This window comes from Magallana gigas, chromosome 1 (assembly GCF_963853765.1).
Source record: "Magallana gigas chromosome 1, xbMagGiga1.1, whole genome shotgun sequence".
Taxonomy (NCBI): domain Eukaryota; kingdom Metazoa; phylum Mollusca; class Bivalvia; order Ostreida; family Ostreidae; genus Magallana; species Magallana gigas.
In genome coordinates, this window is record NC_088853.1 from 52,331,039 (window position 1) to 52,349,302 (window position 18,264).

The window sequence follows — 18,264 nt, forward strand, 5'->3', positions numbered from 1 at the left end:
ATGATAAGATCTTTGCAATGGTACCAATATTAAAGGTCCAGCTCTTTAAATCTTAATGACCGAAAGAGTTCTAAAGTCTTATCAAAATATCAACAAATCTTCGCCAATCTGATAAACATTTTGGAAACAAATATTAAAGCTGCTCCATTTGTTCTTCAATTACATGTAATTGATTCCTACAGTGTACGTATTGAAGTCAGAAAACATTGACATAATTGTATCTCGTCGTTTTGTTATCGTAGGTAAGACCTATATATTTAGTGTTTTTATCATTATCTGTATAATGTTGTTTTTAGCTTTATCCCGTGTCATGTTATATCTGAATCATGTCATTTTGGGAATTTAGTGTAAAGTAACATTTTTTTACATTCTTAGTCAACTTCATTCAGTATTATAGAATGTATATATCCCTTTTAAATAAATGACAAAATGTAACTATAATTTTTTATGTAAATTAAGTATTTTGAAAATAAAAACGGTTGATGCCTTTACAAGACTTAAAATGGTTCCTAGAAATTCGGTGATATTTAATTCGAATTGTTAATTGCAGTAAATCAGTTTTCCCCTTTCCCCTTCTGATTCTGCAATAGAAGTTCGTCTGAAAATGCCTAAGTAAACTCTTACGCAGCTTTGAATCGCACTGTTTTCAAATTTCCAACTGTTCTGTTACTTCAACAAAAGTGGTACTTTTACACAAAGCTTTGATCGTTGTTGTTTTTTTTTCAACTGTACAAGTGAATGTTCTTTACTGTTAAACTTTTTTATAATGAAAATTTGTTTCTTGTCAAATATAGAGTCACATTTATTCTTCATGAAAATTAAATACTTTCAATTTTGTTACATTATACGTCATACAAGTTCCATGCAGAACTGCAATAAATATAAATTCCATTTTTCCAAAGTACATGCATCGTTACATGTATCAATTTCATACACTTGAATTAAGTAACATTTTCTTTGTACACTTCGACAGTTGCAAAAACAAAGAGTGTTGGACTATGAGATCATATTAAAGTTCATTTCTCCTGCAAAGAAGATTTGCCAATGATATATTTTGAGTTGGCATTTGATACATTGGGAAATCCGATGAAATGTTGTTATTGCAATTGCTGTCATTATCATGATAGAGTGAGTCAATATAGCACCAATCTTGTAGACAAATAATTTACAAACTTAAAAATGTTACTTGTCTTGTAATTTGAACACAGCTATATGCTATATGTAACACTTACGCTTACACAAATTAAGTCCATAGTTGCCAAAATTTGTATAAAAAAAGCTTCCATGTCCGTTGTTTTTAATCCTCTGCTAGAAGATTTTAAAACAAAAACAGTCAAGATTTGAATCGTATATTAATTGATTCATTTTCAGTGATTTTCGGTATAACAAACACGTAAACGTATACACGTATCCCTCCTACAGTGAATATTATTTAGTAAAATTACTACGAATGAACATGGTATTCTATCTAACCATGAACTACTGTGAAATCATTTGATTTCGTGATGGTTCATTTTTCTAGGAATTCGTGGGTACCTCTTATTCACGAATTAAAATCCTCCACGAATAAACAAATTAGAAATGTAAAGCCATATTTCATTTTGTAAGTATCAGAGAATACACGCAATGACGTCCCTAAGAACCCGCAAAATTGAAGCAATCCATGAAAATTAGCCCCCACAAATGACTATGTGCAGTATGGTCAAATATATGCCCCCGATTTCAACCAATTTTTAAATAGTATCGTATAAAAATAAAAACTTCACAAATCATTGTATGGAGGATGCCTATAACTTTTATCTTGATTTTAGTCATCATTGCTCATTCACTATTTATATATGACGTCACCAAAATGACCTATTTCCCGCAAATTTGCAAACAAATGAAAATATTCTCATTTTTGCTCTATATTTTGCATTCGGAAGTATAGAGCGCAGGTCTGCTCAAGTGCGATTTTAACATATTTTTTTCTTCAGATAGTTATACACATTATACTAAAAAATGGTACTTGAGCAAGCCTGCGCTCGATGTTTCCCAGTCGAAAAACCATCGGAAAACACCCATATTTTGCTATAAAACATCAATTTATCAAAGTAATGCAATCTTCATGACGTCATTTCTACTTTATGACGTCACTGTAGTGATAACCTTTTACACCTTTATTTCCAATATGATTTTAACTATCTTTTACCTTATTTTTAAAACTCTTTCTAAAACTTTGATTTTGGGGGCAAAAAATGCATAAAACCTCACTTAGTCCTTTTAATGATCCCACAGTAGTTTCCGTGATAGCGAGCGCAGCTCGCCGGTGCGAAGCGAGCTCTACCGACAAGGCGTGTGTGAATAGAAAATTCGGACTATTTGCACATTCATTCAACGGATTTTTTGGCGTCAGTAAATCAAACCAGTAATGAATTGTTTTAATCGTCCTAGTAGTTCCCTGTAATCATGGCAATTTTGATCACTTCACACTCTCACGAGAATCAGCAAGACAATATAAAAACAATAACAATGTATACGACATACAGTCATTGCTACCTAAAGTTTACGTCAGTACACTCTTAAAAATATTCGAGTGACGTCACAAAGGTTTACACATTGATCCGATAGATTGTTTCGGCGTCAGTAAATTTTGACCCACAATTCATAGTACAAATGGTTTCCAAATTCACGTTCTCGCGAGAATCAAAGTACAACTTTTGAGAAGCATGTATGTAATGCGTAAGTTTAAGAACATCATGCTTTTTAAAGTAAACAAAACAGTATACTTCGCTTACTTTTATTTCTCAGGGGAGTTTTAAAGAGTCAGGCGACACTTAACCAACGTCAGCTTTGACGTCACAATAAGCACTGATAAGGGGAAATTACTCTAATTGAAGTTATTGTAAATCTGCTGAAATGAACAAAAATCCTCTCAAAATCTTGCAAAGGCTAGGCTAAAGAACAGCTGAAGAATAAGGACATTTCCTCAGATACAGGAACATTGTAAATTGCACTCATTTGGATGATTACTCACATTTATTTTATTCACTAAAATTACGGTAAATTCCTGGAACGTACATGTAGCATCGCCTCTTTTAAAAGGGGGGAAGGTGGGTGGATGAGTAGATGGCAGCGTCATCCAAAAAATCTTTAAAAATCATGAAAATTCTAATTCTTCAGCTCTTTAGCAGTTCAATGGTTTCTTTATTTTCACTTCCATTTATTACATGCGGGGGGTGGGGGGGGGTGGGGACACCATGCTCGTCTAATATGATAAACACATATTTTAAAGCGTAAATTTAAAAAAAAATAGACATTAATTTTTTTGTAAGTGGAGGAGGCAACTCCGTGATAAGTCGATTTTCTATGTGTCAATTGAAAAACAAAATTAACATGGGAGGGTGGGGGGGGGGGGGGGGTTTGATAAGTGAATTTTTGAATGTAAGTTTAAGAAAAAATGTCTACTGCAAAAAAGGGATGAACTTACGTACGTAACTTTAAAAGGGGGAGATGGAGGGCAATGAACATGTATATTAAAATCTTTATCATTCAACAACATTGTATCTGAGATTGAACTATTGTTCTATTTATACATGAATAAATAACAAATGTTATAAACTATGAATAATGTAAATTTACTGAAAAAAATAGGTATGTTTTATTTTATTTTGCAATCAAATTTATTTACGTTGTTAATTTTATTTTCATTGATTTATCATGATTCATTATTTGATCACATGCTGAGCTCGCCCCAACGGTCGCACCGTAAAACATATAATTTGCTCATGGTGAATAAGATATTGACACTATTTACTGGCGGCATTCGATTTCTCTCAATTTAAACTCAGAACACTTCTGGTGTAATTCGAGTGACTGCATTTAATTCAATGTCCGAAAACTCTGGAAAAAAAATTTCATCAACAAATATTGCATCGCTGACAATTCAAGTTCTTCGGTGTAAATAAAAATACATATTTACTTGATTTAACGGCAATTGTAAATTTATTGTCCCCAAGACAACAACAATTTTTCTCAGTTTTATCTCGTAAACTATATTTGCTTTCTAAGTGAAAATCAACACAATGTACTCACATTTGATTTATTTTAAACAAAAATCTTTTATTTGAAGATAGAGTTTAATGAGATAACAGGCATTAATTGTGTGTTCCTTTGATCAGAATGTTTAAAACAGCCACATGAACGTTAAGTCCGCAACTTTGGTTGACATTATGACAAGATGGTCACACACACATACACAATTTAATCCCCTCCCCCTAATCAAACCCCCACGGATATTAGAATATTTGAAAATCGTTGTTCTGTAAAGATATTTTCATACGATATGTCAATCGATAAAGAATCTTATAAACTATATTAAAGTATTATTTGCAACATTTCAATCAAGTTTATCGTAAAGTGAACGTTGATAGAATTCTCCCAATTCGTGATATTCATTATTTTCCATTGCCTTGTTGTGCGCATCTTTTGGACTTTTGAATGTGTTCTCGTATATGTTTTCTATGCAGTCTTCTTTACGCTGTTGTTTATCCATATGAATCCTTCTGTTTCTGTAAAGGAATGATTTGAGATGTTTTTTTAAACACTAAAAAGCAACCATACCTAATATAAAAATTAAATTGTTTTGAGGTTTTTATACCAACCTTACTACCAAAACCATGATAACTACAATGCTGATGCAAAACAATGAGGCCAAGGTGTAAAGAAGAGGTTCTTGTATATTATTTGATTTGGTTGTCGGAATTGAATCTCGTGCTACAATTGAATCATTATCACATATAACAATATTGATAAAAAAGTGCAATGGGTAATTGTTATGTCAAATTGTTTGCATTTTACAATTGATCGTTTTATGCATTTCGTAATATAGTTATTAGGCAAATGATTTACCTTCATCGCATCTTTCACCTTGAAATCCAAAAATACATTCACGTGGGCAAAAACCAGTCACGTGATGGCATTGCTCTCCATACAAGTATGAACAGTTTCCACAAGTCATTGAGCAATTCGCTCCATATGTATCGTTACCACATACTACAAAATTCATATATAACTAAATGATATTCTGTTGTTAATATTGTTTTTGTGCGTTTAATTAATTTTAATTTTCATTAAACGAAGGAACGATTAAATTCTGTCACCACTAACAAAAAATACTTTATATTGGAGTGGTTGTATGGGATCAGATGAAATTCTTTCGTATAAAAAAATGTCAAAAAGACTTGATTTATCTAAGGAATAAAGAATCATTCTTTGAGTATTGTGAGGGCTATATGATAGTATGATCACGCCTCGACCGAAATTATCAGCTTTTAATATTCAAAGAATGATTCCTTATTACTTATATTTATATAATTTAAAACCATTGTACGATTAAATATTTATATATAAATAAGCAAACCCCGCTGGCGCCTCAGTTTGGCGTCATTTGGAGCTAAGGGTTACAGAGTACAAAATCAATACGTAGTGTTATCACAAGCAAAGACACTGGAAAATGTAAATATAGTTCAATTAACAAGTTAAAGCATTTTTCTTTTGATATAAAAAAATTGCTTACTCCGAGTGCATTGACTTCCTGTATAACCAGGGTCGCATCCATCAGGGCACAAACCACTAATATGACGACATTGTTTGTTCTTATTGCAATGTCCACACGATTGAGAACAATCTAATCCATATTTAGAATCGATGCATTCTACAAAATAGCATGTAGAGTTTTGAAAGGAAACAATTTTTACATAAAATTTATCGTACTATTAATGAGCTAATTAGAATCAAAATAAAAAGAAAAAAAAAACCACTTGAAATATCCCCCCCCCCCAAAAAAAAAAAAATAATAATAATACAATCATTTTTAGACTAGCATTATTTTATTAATGTTCCATTACTGTAGGACAAATGTGACAAAAAAACCATGGAAACTTTTTAACAGTTATATAATTAATGTTACAACCATCACAGTTCGGTATTTTCCAACCGCTTTGACACCCTCCTTCACATTGCCCTGATTCTTTGTCACATTGTCCAGGAACGTTACAGTGAACGCTGCATTCGTAATGGCAGTTGTATCCAAAGTAACCACTTGGACAGGCTTGAAACAGAACAACGACTAAGTAAAAGCTATCATTTCAATTAACAAATATCTGTTTTTCTAATGTTACATATAACATTGTCTATTGTCCACGAAATTATTTTTTTCCTAATATTATGTGGTTTAGTTTTAAGTTTTGCTTAAAGTCATATACAGTAAAATCTAAACCTGTATCACATTTGAGGCCATGCACTCCCCTATCACATCCGTTAGGACAACTTCCGCTCACGTGTTGACACTGCCGTCTATCTCTACAGTGTCCACATGTTGTTCTACACTCTAATCCGTATGTGTTGTTCATGCATTCTGCAATTTAAAACCTATGGCAAGTCACCTTAGATTTATGTTAACTCTGCAAGTATCACACACTGAGGCAGCAAAAATGTAAGACTATATCTTTAGCTATATCATCAACACTGTTCCAACATTGGTGTTGATTTATTAAACGAAATTGCACAATTTCCATGTACTGTTTGTACAATAAATTTCGACCTATAGACATGTTCATGCAATAGGTGGACCTATAGTGTGTCCAGTTAGCATTAAGTAAAACACAAATAATTATCTGATTTACGGTACTTTTTTCATGATAACCTGTACACTGTATTAATTTCTTTTATACCGTCTTATCGACCTATGATTATTTCATCTATGACCAATTTAGTCCTGGCGTAAATTTTGTAGATTTTTCAAAGTGCTTCTCATACTTGTAGAAGAAAACAAGATGACGCATCCCTTATTGTATTATTAAATCTTAAATCTCAACATCATAGGATGAACCTTGCTATCAACACAAACTAGACATGTTTCACGAACAATATTACACCAATATCCGTGACGGTTCTGGGAATATGGCGAAGAACAGTCCTATTTGCAACTTTCTGGTTTGGCCTCGTATTGTACATGTATGATTTTGAATCTAATGATTTTACCTTCTTTACACGTTGGTCCGGTATATCCATCAACACATCCAAGACATGTTCCATCCACAATGTTACAGCGACTTTCCTGACAATTCTTAGGACATGGATACGAACAGTGCATTCCATAATAACCTGGTTTTGAGCAACCTAGACATATCAAGAATATAAATTTATCAATCAGCATCGCTTAACAGAACAGAAATATTCAAATACTATATAAAATAAAACTCATCATCTTTATCTTAATTTTCTTTATAAATAGAAAATTACAATAAAGATAAAAAAACAAGTGTTACTAAATGTAAACGACACGATCCCAGGTTAGAGTCATTTTATGTTATTTTCAAATGATGAATCAGCCACGAACATAGTGAAATTAGAAAATTAAAACTATCAGTTATGTGTTGTTGGTTCTCGTTTTCAAGCACGCCTCTATTGCATATACACAAATAAGGAAATTTAACAACATATATGCAGATATATAAATGGCACATTTTTGATGATTCTTTTGATTATGCAAATATATTAAAATACCCCAAACTTCAACTTCACAGAGTTCGTTGTATGCACCGTCGGTTGAATAACCAGCAGGGTAGGGAGGAGTGGTTCTGTTGTTGTAATAGATGACGTATCTGCCGTGCGATGTGCAGGTTATATTGATATGATTCGGTATCGTATCTCTTGTGTAGGTGGTGTCTTTGAAACAGAGAAAACCGTCTTCCTTGGTCGTTGTATTAGATATGTAAACCGAGAATCCAAGGAATCTACCAGTGAAGTTGTTGATTTTGTCTATAAATGCATCATGTGTTATACATTTAAATGTACGACAAGAATGGCAATAACATTTGTTTCAGCATTTATTGAAAGTTATGCCATTTTACCAAATAAAATACAGTTATATCTTATCGTATGTACGGAAAAAAAAGATTCCGGTATGAGTCGAAAACTTACATTAAAGATAAACTCCGCTAGAGTACGTTAAAGTATGTTACAGACGAGATTTTTTTTAATTTGAATTGTTATATTTGTTAAAAATATTTCCTTTTGCTAATTAAAAAGAAAAACTAACTATATATAACTACCACCCATTTTATTACCTTTTTCATTTATATATTGCTTATGCATTACACTACTCGTATTTGTCATAATCAAGTTACTTTTATCTGATTTGAGAATCAATTTCAAGAAATTTTAAAAAATGATGTTACAATAGTTGGCAACATAAGCAATAAAATAGTTCGAAAAAAAAGAAGAATCAAAGACGCACTAACCCCAGTGGTATCCGTCCGTTCTATATTGTATAGAAATGTGATGTACACTACGAATTCCACCCAAATCCACCCTCCACTCAGCCTGTGGTTGGTCCAATGCAGATATCGTACACTGTCCTCCATTAGCAGACAAGTCTGATTTACGTCCGTCAACAGCTCGATCCGCTCCCCATGCAGAATTAGGGAAGGGATGCAGTTGCCACGCTGGCTTGTTCAACGCAATGTTTTCTATTGAAAGAAGTATTAAAATACAGAAAGAAAGAGGGGGATATGTAGACATGCTAGGATTTATTTTTTTTCAAATTCGAACAAATGTTTTGAATTTTTAATATTTCAGATATTTATTAGCTGAGAATAATTTTTTTAACAATATGATTATATAATATTTATTTAAAAATGACTATTTCCACAAAAAACAATTTGTAATGTGCACAATAAATAAAGACGCTTAATAGAATACAAATTCAAAACGTTTACAGTATGCTGAAAACAGGATGTATAACCCGAATTAGTTAACTCCTTTACAGTTTCAATTTCTGCATTATGCAACAGAAGTGAATGTCTTACATTTTTTAAAGTAGCCTTATTCTTAAATTAAAGGATAATTAGATCATGGAGTAAGCTTAATTTTTTTACTTGCAGTGAGCTCTCAATTGCGTCAATGCACAGAGGTAGACCTCTTTTTGATAATGATACAATTACACCAATGTAACACATATATTTATAATCCGGCTACTAAATTTTGTTTTAGATAAGGAATAATTGTAATCTACGGATGCCTCTTTGTCGTGAAGGCCAACATTTCTTTAATACCAGTAGAAAACTCGTATCGTTTCACAAACAATAAGGGTTTAAACGGTTTATTTAACGACAATAATGTAAATTACTAGCTCAAAATGATTCATGAATATACATGTATAATTTTTCGATTGTCTGTGGACGTATATTATCGAATAAACTGGACAATGCGGACCACTAACAATCTTATTTTTATTTTTTGGATTGACGTGTTTTCACTAAATCATTTTCCAATATCATACAATTTGATCAAAGACCTATAGGAAACTTGAACAAGTTAAACCAGCACGGGATATCATTAGTTAACTGTTAATTACATGTACTTACCATAAGCTCTTCCCAAGCAACAGAATTGGAAAAGAAATAAGAACGCCCAAATGAAACCCATTTTTGACTGTTATCAAAAGGGAAGTTAAATATAAAATTACTTCGTTGTCAATAAGTTCGCACATGTTTACTTTAAAATTGTGTTTAAGGCGGTTTGATCAGATCTTTAAACAATTAAGAGTGGCATTAAGCAATGCATGAAATGACTTACAAATAGCAGATAGCAAGATGATAGGAAGTGATAGGAGGTTATGTAACAAACATTTTTAACTAGATAATAGTAAAAACTTCCTGTAAGTAGAGATTTTCTTCCCTGTTTATTTTTAATATCTACATTTTCTGTCTTCACATTGAAATACAATTTAAAGACAATAACAAGTAACATGGGTCAAAAATACTGGATACGCTTTACCTGTATGAGGTATATTGATTAATCTCAGTTAATTCGATACACAAGGGCATGCCTTTTGTATGTAAAGTTTCTAAGGCGAGGCAAGCTCATGAATAACAAGTTGATAAAACAGGACTATCAACAGTCTCGTTTAAAGTCATCTGTTCTTAAAGTCTATGGTCGATACAACGACCTTGTCAGCAAATACAATCTTCCACTGGGTCGCATGCTGACTGACTTTTTTCATAGTAAATGTTAGACCATAATTAATCACTTAATTGTCCATGGAGTTTCCGGTATTTCCCCAATTACGACAAAAACCACACGGCGGGTTTGACTAGTTCGCAGAGGATGCTGAACATAGAATAACAAATGTAAATGATTCGGAAATTATACCCCATACGCTTAACAAATGTTTTTATAAAAGCAATTTATCAAGTTATTATGCACCTAACAAGAAGAACTGCACCATATTTCTAAATTACACGTTAACATATATGATGCCTTTAAGAATTAATCAATACAATTTCATAAAGGTTTTTTTTTTTTTATAGTGTATCAGTTCATTTATGCCTTGAAATCATCAAACTAATTCTTTTTTCGTAAAATGTTATCTGTTTATAAAACAAATGTATAGCAAATTTGAGTTAGATTCAAATACAAGACACTGATTTTGTTTCAAAGACTTCCAACATTGATTATACAATAATGATACTAAAAGTCTTAGGATGAATTCTGAAAATACTATTGCAAAGAGTATTTTTAGCACTCGATGAAATAATTTACCATGCTTGCATTGAAAGCCCTGAAATTAAATTTTGCCACCAGTTAGATACATTCCATATACATGATGACAAGGTTTGTTGACAGTATCCACACTTCTCTGAAGAATTCAATCCAAATGCACCATTCTGACATTCGGAAAATTAACAACTATAGAAATTATTATTTTAAATAAAAAAATAAGGAAATTTAGAACATGCACGTTTAATGATGATATCAATTTAAAACCGGAGATACTCTTTATAATATATCCTTCTGCTTTAGTAAACATACCACTACGTTACCATATGCAATTATCTCGAAAATATGAAATAGATCTATTTCATTTTAATTGTATAAAGGCTTACTTTCCTCACAAATCAGGCCTCTCCAACCTTTTTCACACTCTCCTGTTATATGGTTACATATTCCAGTGTCGCCACAGTTCTTACTGCACATTACTGGGCAATGAATTCCTAAACGTTCAGAAAAAAAACACTCGTTCTCTAATTTTTTTTAATAATATATAAAATATCTTGTCTTGTCAACATACATTTCAAAGTTTGGTGTCAAAACGCTTAAAGGAAGTACACTATAATTCAAAGGAAAAAAACATTCACTCTCGCCCCTTTGTTTACAACTGAAATAATATAGTGTCATCATCATCATGCTTTGAGCAAACGTTGCAATTGATTAGATAGATGCAGAACACACAGTATCAAATAAATCATCGAGTACTCAACTCTCTCGACTAAAGGCTCTGATTAATACTAAGCGAACCGAGTAAAATTGACATCCCTAATTATTGACTGATCATATTGTCTTCGCATTTAAAGTTTAGTTTGATAAATAAAAAGAAAACAATGTCCTCATTTCAGCATGCTTTACAACTAGCATAAACATTTATTTAAAGGAGGCTGGATGGTCAGCAAACTAATAATCAGATCTGCCTAACATTTCAAAATATGATTTTAAGCTGTAAAAGTGCATTTGGTGAAGGAAATAATCTATGATTTTTACCTTTTAAATATGGGTATTTTCCTTTTTTGGCATATACGTCAACCTAATCTCGACTCAAGCTCCCTGAAGATGCTCTCAAACTAAACAAGTTCATGTTGAGTTGCGAGAATTACATACACATGTGAAAGTGAAAGTGAAACAGCCATGGGCACCAAAATGGCCCCATCTTTCGCCAATATATTTATGGAAAGATTGAGCGAAACCTGCTCCTTGGAAACTTTTGAGCTGTTTGCAGTTTATAGACGATATTGAAATGAATTGGGTCGAAAACCCAGACTGCCCAAATGACTCCACTACATTTGCCAACTCCTTCAACAATTCGATCAATCACAGATGACATATATATACCCAAAAAAGGATTTTAGAATACAACTTAAACTCTGAAAGATGGAGAAATAACATTCAGTCTCCATACGAAACCCACTGATTCTCACCACTATCTCAAGCTATCGAGTTGCCACCCTCCCCATACTTAAGAAGAATTCCTAGAGGATTAACGACCCGAATCAGACGGATCTGTTCTTCTGTTGAAATATTTGAAGATTAGAGCAGGATGTTAAAATCCCATCTGTGTAATCGAGGTTATAAAACCTATACAGTCAAATCTGCAATTGATAATATTGTCAGAAAGGACAGAAAAACCCTTCTGCAATACAAAGAAAAAACAGACCAAAGGAAGGTTCCACTTGTCACTACCTATTACCCCGCTCTTAAGAACCTTAAAAGCATCCTTAGAGATAATCTGCCCATTCTTTACACTAGCAAAAAAATGGCCGACCTTTTCATGCATCCATTAATAGATGCGTTTATACGCCCGAGGAACTTATAGGACATGGTAGTGAGGGCAAAATTGGACGACTCGTTGCCAAATGGAGGTTTTAAAACATGTTCTGATGTCAGTTGCCTTCTGTGCAAGCCCAGCATCAGCACGGACAGTTTTAAAAGCCCCATCACGGGTTGCATCTACAAGATATATGGCAACACGTATTGCCACACAGACAACTACATCAATCTCATCAGTTGCAAAGTTTGCTCAAAGGAATACGTTGGTGAAACAGGTAACCTCAGCAGGAGGATCAACAACCACCGCCCAAACATAAAGACCAAAAAATCAAAGAGCCGGTCAGGGAGCATTCTTATACGAGTGAGAAGACATGGGGGTTATGGACCATAACCCTCATTAGACAGACGCGAAGAGGAAAAGCAAGGCAAAGTTCTGGACGCACAGACTCAATTCATTTAGACTGTATGGCAAAAACAAGCAAATTGACTTCATTAAAATGAACGTCTCATAGCCTAACATCACTTAACGCATGTACCCATATAGTAATTTTATCAAATCTATCAACTGTGCCTCTTTCAGTTAGTAGTTTCCTTTACAATCTTTAATTTCTTAAAAATTATATGTATAAAGTCTTAAATTTAATTTTTTTTTCTCTCTTTTTTTTTCTTTTTAATCACACTCTTACCCATTACAGACTTGTTTAAATAATTCGGATCTCAATCATAAGCGCCGTATGAGTTAAGAACGGGGGTTTTTAATTTTTCTTTATTAACTCAGACGTCAATTTCAATCAGCTAATTAACTCAATCAGGCGTGAAAGTTGCCAGTCAATTGATTACTTTAGAGTTCTAAGACTGTGTTCTAAACTGTATAAAATGTAGTTGTTGTTTTGTATATAGTTTCTTTATTAATGTAAATTGTAATGCTTGATTTTATTTTATTTGTTCTTATCTACTAGTATGTAATTTATTTATTATGTCCTGTTGAAGGAACTGGATGTCCCGAAAAATAGACCAAGTGTTCGTACCGTTAGCAATTTTAGTGCTTTATAAAATATCGAGTTTACTGGCTTAGTATCTATACATTAGATCCGACACTTTAAAGATGACTAGTGTTTTTGATTTTATCATGTGCTTTTGTCACAATAGACATTGTGCCAATAAATTTTCTATTATATTTTGCTACTATATCTAACGTAAGAGTTGTCATTTAAAGATCGGAATTATCGTTCATTTATTTACACTTCATTGATCACTTGGTTCTTACGCTCTCGATGTTACTAAATTTAAATTGGGATACTCATCGAACTTTTTTGGTAGGTTTACGTAGATGTTTATTAGAGGTGTTGTTGGATGTCAATATATTAGTATCTTGAGTGGTAAAACTTGTTTGGTTAAATTGGTGGCTGTATATATACGAGGTGTAGGCTGATTTTTATGTAAGAAGAGCTCTGGACGCCGAGCAGTATTTCGAGAATTTTTAGCCCTTGCTCTGTAAACTTCGATGTGTCTCCCTCGCTATGTGAACTTTGGCGTGTCTCCCCTGCTGTGTGAATTTGAATGTGTCTCCATTGCTGTGTGAACTCGGGAACATGTAGCCTTTGTGGACTCGATAGCGCTGGCGTTGCAAGATCTGATTTCCTACATAATTTCGTGTATTTGTATTACCACAATTCAGTAAATTTATCTTTATGATATTTTGTCGGCTGATACATTGTATTGCTATTTATTTATAAATTGTCTTGATAGTGTTGAATAATATTAACCTACATGTACAAGAATATGTTACTATGTGTACTTTTATGTCGGTAATCTACTTGTTTTTAAAGCAATATCCATTACCGGGTTTGCATAAAAGTTATTTTTATAATGATTTATTAAAAAGCTGTGTGTTAATTGTTGGTGACCAATGTCTAGTCTTATTTTATTGATAACTTTATGGGACGGTATATGATATATTGAGACGTAGTTGATCTGTGTGCATCTTGGTGGAGCATGGTGGAGCATGTTGGAACAACGTGGACGATGCAGACGATGCACTAGACAGGTTTTTTTTTTATTGGATAACAGGAGTCATAAAACGAAAGACTTAAAGAAAACCTATCACAACAGTTCAAACGAGACAGCTTTATATATATATATAAAACAAGACATAAAGAATTAATGCTCTTTTATTGATCTTTAGCTTTCGATAACCCTATAGCCGTCATTACTCATACACTTGCTGGACACGTCTTTACCGTCCAGAATCCAGAAAGATTCACATTCACACACAACACTAGAGAAAAATATAAACGAAACAAAGTTACAAGAGGTCCATTATCTCAAACTTGATCAATTGATCAATTGATCAAACTTGCTTTAAAAGCAAAGGAAATATCATCAGTCAATAATTAGGGATGTCAAATTTACTCGGTGGGCTTTGTAGCCTCTAGTCTAGCGAGAGTCGAGTATTCGATGATTTATTTAATACTGTGTGTTCTTTTTTTTCAAATCAAATATACCGCTGCAAAATCCACACATCTTTTTTAAAAAAACTTGTAGTAATCAGGACTAGATGTTTGAAAAGTATTTGATATAAATATTTGTTAGCTTTCCCCTTTCATTTTTGACGCTTACACATAGTTGAGCTCCACTTCATCTTCGGCTAATTACTACTGTATTAAGTCATGGTCCCATGCCCAATCAATATTAAAATATTGATAGTTATTAAAACAAAGGCATTGAAATGATAAATCTTATGATTAAACTATAAAATAACCAACATCTAATCCATCGTTTTTTTTGGTTGATTTTGACTCAGAAGATATCCACGAAATGAAACATTCAAAGCCATTCAATATCTTACATTTTTATAAAGATAAAATTGTTGGTCAAGAATGCATCCTTTTCTTGCAATTATGATTTGTCATCAAATACAGAAGAAGAAGAAATGTATAAAACTGAACTATTGTAATTAGCGAGATATACTTACAAACACTTGGCGTCAGGATGATTTGGACAGGTCTGTGCTGTACATGCCCTTTCAAGACATCCTATCATTGTACAAGCTAGAGACAACGAGCAAAACATGTTTATACTAAAATATTTACATCTACCGAGTATGATTCCCTCTATTTCTTTTTCTTACGGAAACTTATGGTTAATTACAGCTTTATAGAAACAGTTAGACTGAAATATACACGCCCCGTTTATAAATTGGTAGAAACCTACAGCGACCTAAGAAACATAACGGACTACACGTAATAATCATGATGATGTCAGACTCAAATTCTCATAGAAGACGATGTAGATGTTTTTTTTAGCAAACGTTGGTGTACATTAAAGGTGAATTAGTAAATTTTATTTCATTCTTTTAAATCAATGTATCATTTTGTTAACAGAAAGATATAAATATAAACAATGAGATGTTTTCTTTGATGATCCATGCGTGTTAAGAACGTAACGATCATTGCAAAATAAGAATTCATAACCTGCTGACGCATTGTTGCTACATCCAAATTCCGCATGAATCATCATAGAAAGGATTTTTTTAAAAGTAAAACAAGAATCCAAGGGTAACTATATTTCATGTTACAATCACCATAAAAAAATTGTAATGCATACGGACGCGTTGATGTTTCGAATAAAAATATAACTAAATTTTAATTCAAATACTACATGTATTAACTGACATATACTATTTGAATTTTACTAAAAGGTTTTTCATTATCATTTCAACGACTTAAACCATTAAACACCAATAAATACCTGAAATTTAAAAGATGATTTTTTTCCCTGAATGATATATAACGGACAATTATTATTATTTTTTTTTTGGGGGGGGGGGGGTCATAAAAGCTGTAAACTTTTGTGCATGTAAAATAGTTTAAGCAAATTGATAAGAATTATGCTGATGATAATAATTATGATAGTAGTGATGATACTAATGATGACAATAATAATGGTTATGGCAATATGGTTACGTACGTCTATCGAACTGGCAGATATATTCACAAAGATCCTTGTTCTGAAAGTTATTGTCATTGTTGGAGCATTCCCCATCGTCAAATTCCTTGCATTCGTTTAGCATAGGGTCGAAGTAGTAACGTTTTACATTAGCCTTACAATCTCTGGTGACTGGCGGAAGTCCACAGGCTTCGTTTTTTAGTTCTGAAGTAAATCATTCCATACGTAATAATTGCATATAGTATAATCGTCTCTACGAAGCTTGTTTGTGATGGTAATCATCTAATTATTCAGCATTATGTAAGGGCAAAATGAGAAAAAAACCAGCCCCCCCCCCACCCCCCAAAAAAAATCGTTTGATTGATCGAGGCATAAAAAGTACATATTAATAATAATTAAGTGTGGTCTATACATACAATAAATGATTAACGCCAGGTAAAATCCTATTTAATAATATCTTTTTTTTAACTATCATTAGGCATGCGTGCAAAAAATACACGTATTACGTAATAATACATATTTTTTTAACATTTAATGCATCGCACAAAGTGCCGGATGATTATGTCATTGCCAATGTGGCATTTTTGCACCCTCTCTTAAAATGCGATTCCGTATGCAGGTGCATGAAAGACCATTGCCTAGAAAGTACATATAAACTATTTTAGTTTTAATGTGTCATCAGATTATACATTTACCTTGAAGAATCAAGTCATATTCAATAGGATTTTAATGGTAATAATAATATTAATCATGAATAATAATAATGATAATAATAATAATCCTACGTGACGTTTTGCAAGTCCTGTATATGATTTTCAAAATATTATATGTTAATTAAATTTCTTGTAGGATAAAAGTATCTCCGAGAGGATTTTGATTCAATGGCATTTTTATTACAAGAAATTAAGATTCCCTATTAGATATTAAGTCACATAGGTTTTTAAAAGTCCTATGAATTCCTGCAGAAACTCAATTTCCTATGTGATTTATTTTTAGTTCGCTAGGAATTTAAAAAAAAATATCCTATGGGAAAAATGTTTTACCATAGATATAAAAGTTTTCAGGGTAAATGTCTCACCTAACAGCTGAGATACACCAGCGAAAAAAGTGGTTCTAAACTTTTCAATCAACGGCCAATCATATATTTGAATTTTTAAAACATGCACCTTTGACAAGTGTAAACATAAAACATAAACACTGACTGAATTATTTTCCGAAGTACAGTATCTGTTTATATAATAAAATTTATTCAAAGGTATATATAATACAATAAATCAAAACAAACACATTGCTAGTAGCTTAATTCGAGATAACAAAAGAAAAGTAACCTCTCACGGGGATAGGGCGATATAGATGTGAAGCAATAACCTACAATGTAAAAAAAAACAAAACATGATTTAATATATGTGCAAGCAATCATTAATTGAACTGTTGCAATATGTACAATATCTAATAGATTTGTTTCTTTCTCCTTTTTTTAATCTTGTTGCACATTTTAGGACAAAACAAAAAATTACGATTTTTTAAGGTGGCAGGATGGTCAATAAAATACGAACCGATTTATCTTAAAATTGATTCCTTACCCTATAAACTATCATTCACGTGACTGTAATAAATGAAATAATCAATATATTAAGTCTTTTCAATTTTGGTATTTTCCTATATTTTCATATAAAAATCTTCTTCAAAAGGAGCCTGATATATAGTTCTAAATTGCCCGCGACCATCAAACCCTATTCTTATGAAACCAGGAGATACAAACGAATTCACTTACCACTGTAACAGTGACCGTCAAAAAATGCAATATGATCAGGGCCATGTTGTTGCTTTTGTTGAAGTAGTTTCCTGAAAAGTAGAGGTTTTATATGTGTCATTTTATATATAAATTTCCTTTCCAATTATAACCGAACTTCATAATTCTTAAAATCGCCTAGAGCATTACGAAACTTT

At 32.5% G+C, this 18,264-nt stretch overlaps 1 protein-coding gene across 1 annotated transcript; it reads right to left on the reverse strand.

Moving 5' to 3' along the window:
* Window positions 1–4,026: 4,026 nt before the first annotated feature.
* LOC105327891 (protein draper-like) lies at window positions 4,027–18,133 on the reverse strand. The gene is made up of 12 exons (XM_066086714.1): window positions 18,089–18,133; window positions 17,643–17,682; window positions 16,336–16,518; window positions 8,286–8,513; window positions 7,549–7,803; window positions 7,024–7,161; window positions 6,260–6,397; window positions 5,954–6,091; window positions 5,558–5,695; window positions 4,891–5,034; window positions 4,644–4,755; window positions 4,027–4,550 (listed from the first exon to the last, which is right to left on the reverse strand). The coding sequence occupies exons 1-12, from the start codon at window positions 18,131–18,133 to the stop codon at window positions 4,379–4,381; spliced, it is 1,731 nt and encodes a 576-aa protein (XP_065942786.1). The 3' UTR covers window positions 4,027–4,378.
* Window positions 18,134–18,264: the final 131 nt, after the last annotated feature.

Excerpts from the sequence above, each read along its gene's own strand:
- LOC105327891 (XM_066086714.1), bottom strand. The coding sequence starts at position 18,133 with ATGGCCCTGATCATATTGCATTTTTTGACGGTCACTGTTACAGTG. Across the intron at positions 16,519-17,642 it reads TCGCCCTATCCCCGTGAGAG|AACTAAAAAACGAAGCCTGT; the intron begins GTTACTTTTCTT and ends GATTTACTTCAG. Across the intron at positions 4,756-4,890 it reads AGGTGAAAGATGCGATGAAG|CACGAGATTCAATTCCGACA; the intron begins GTAAATCATTTG and ends ATTCAATTGTAG.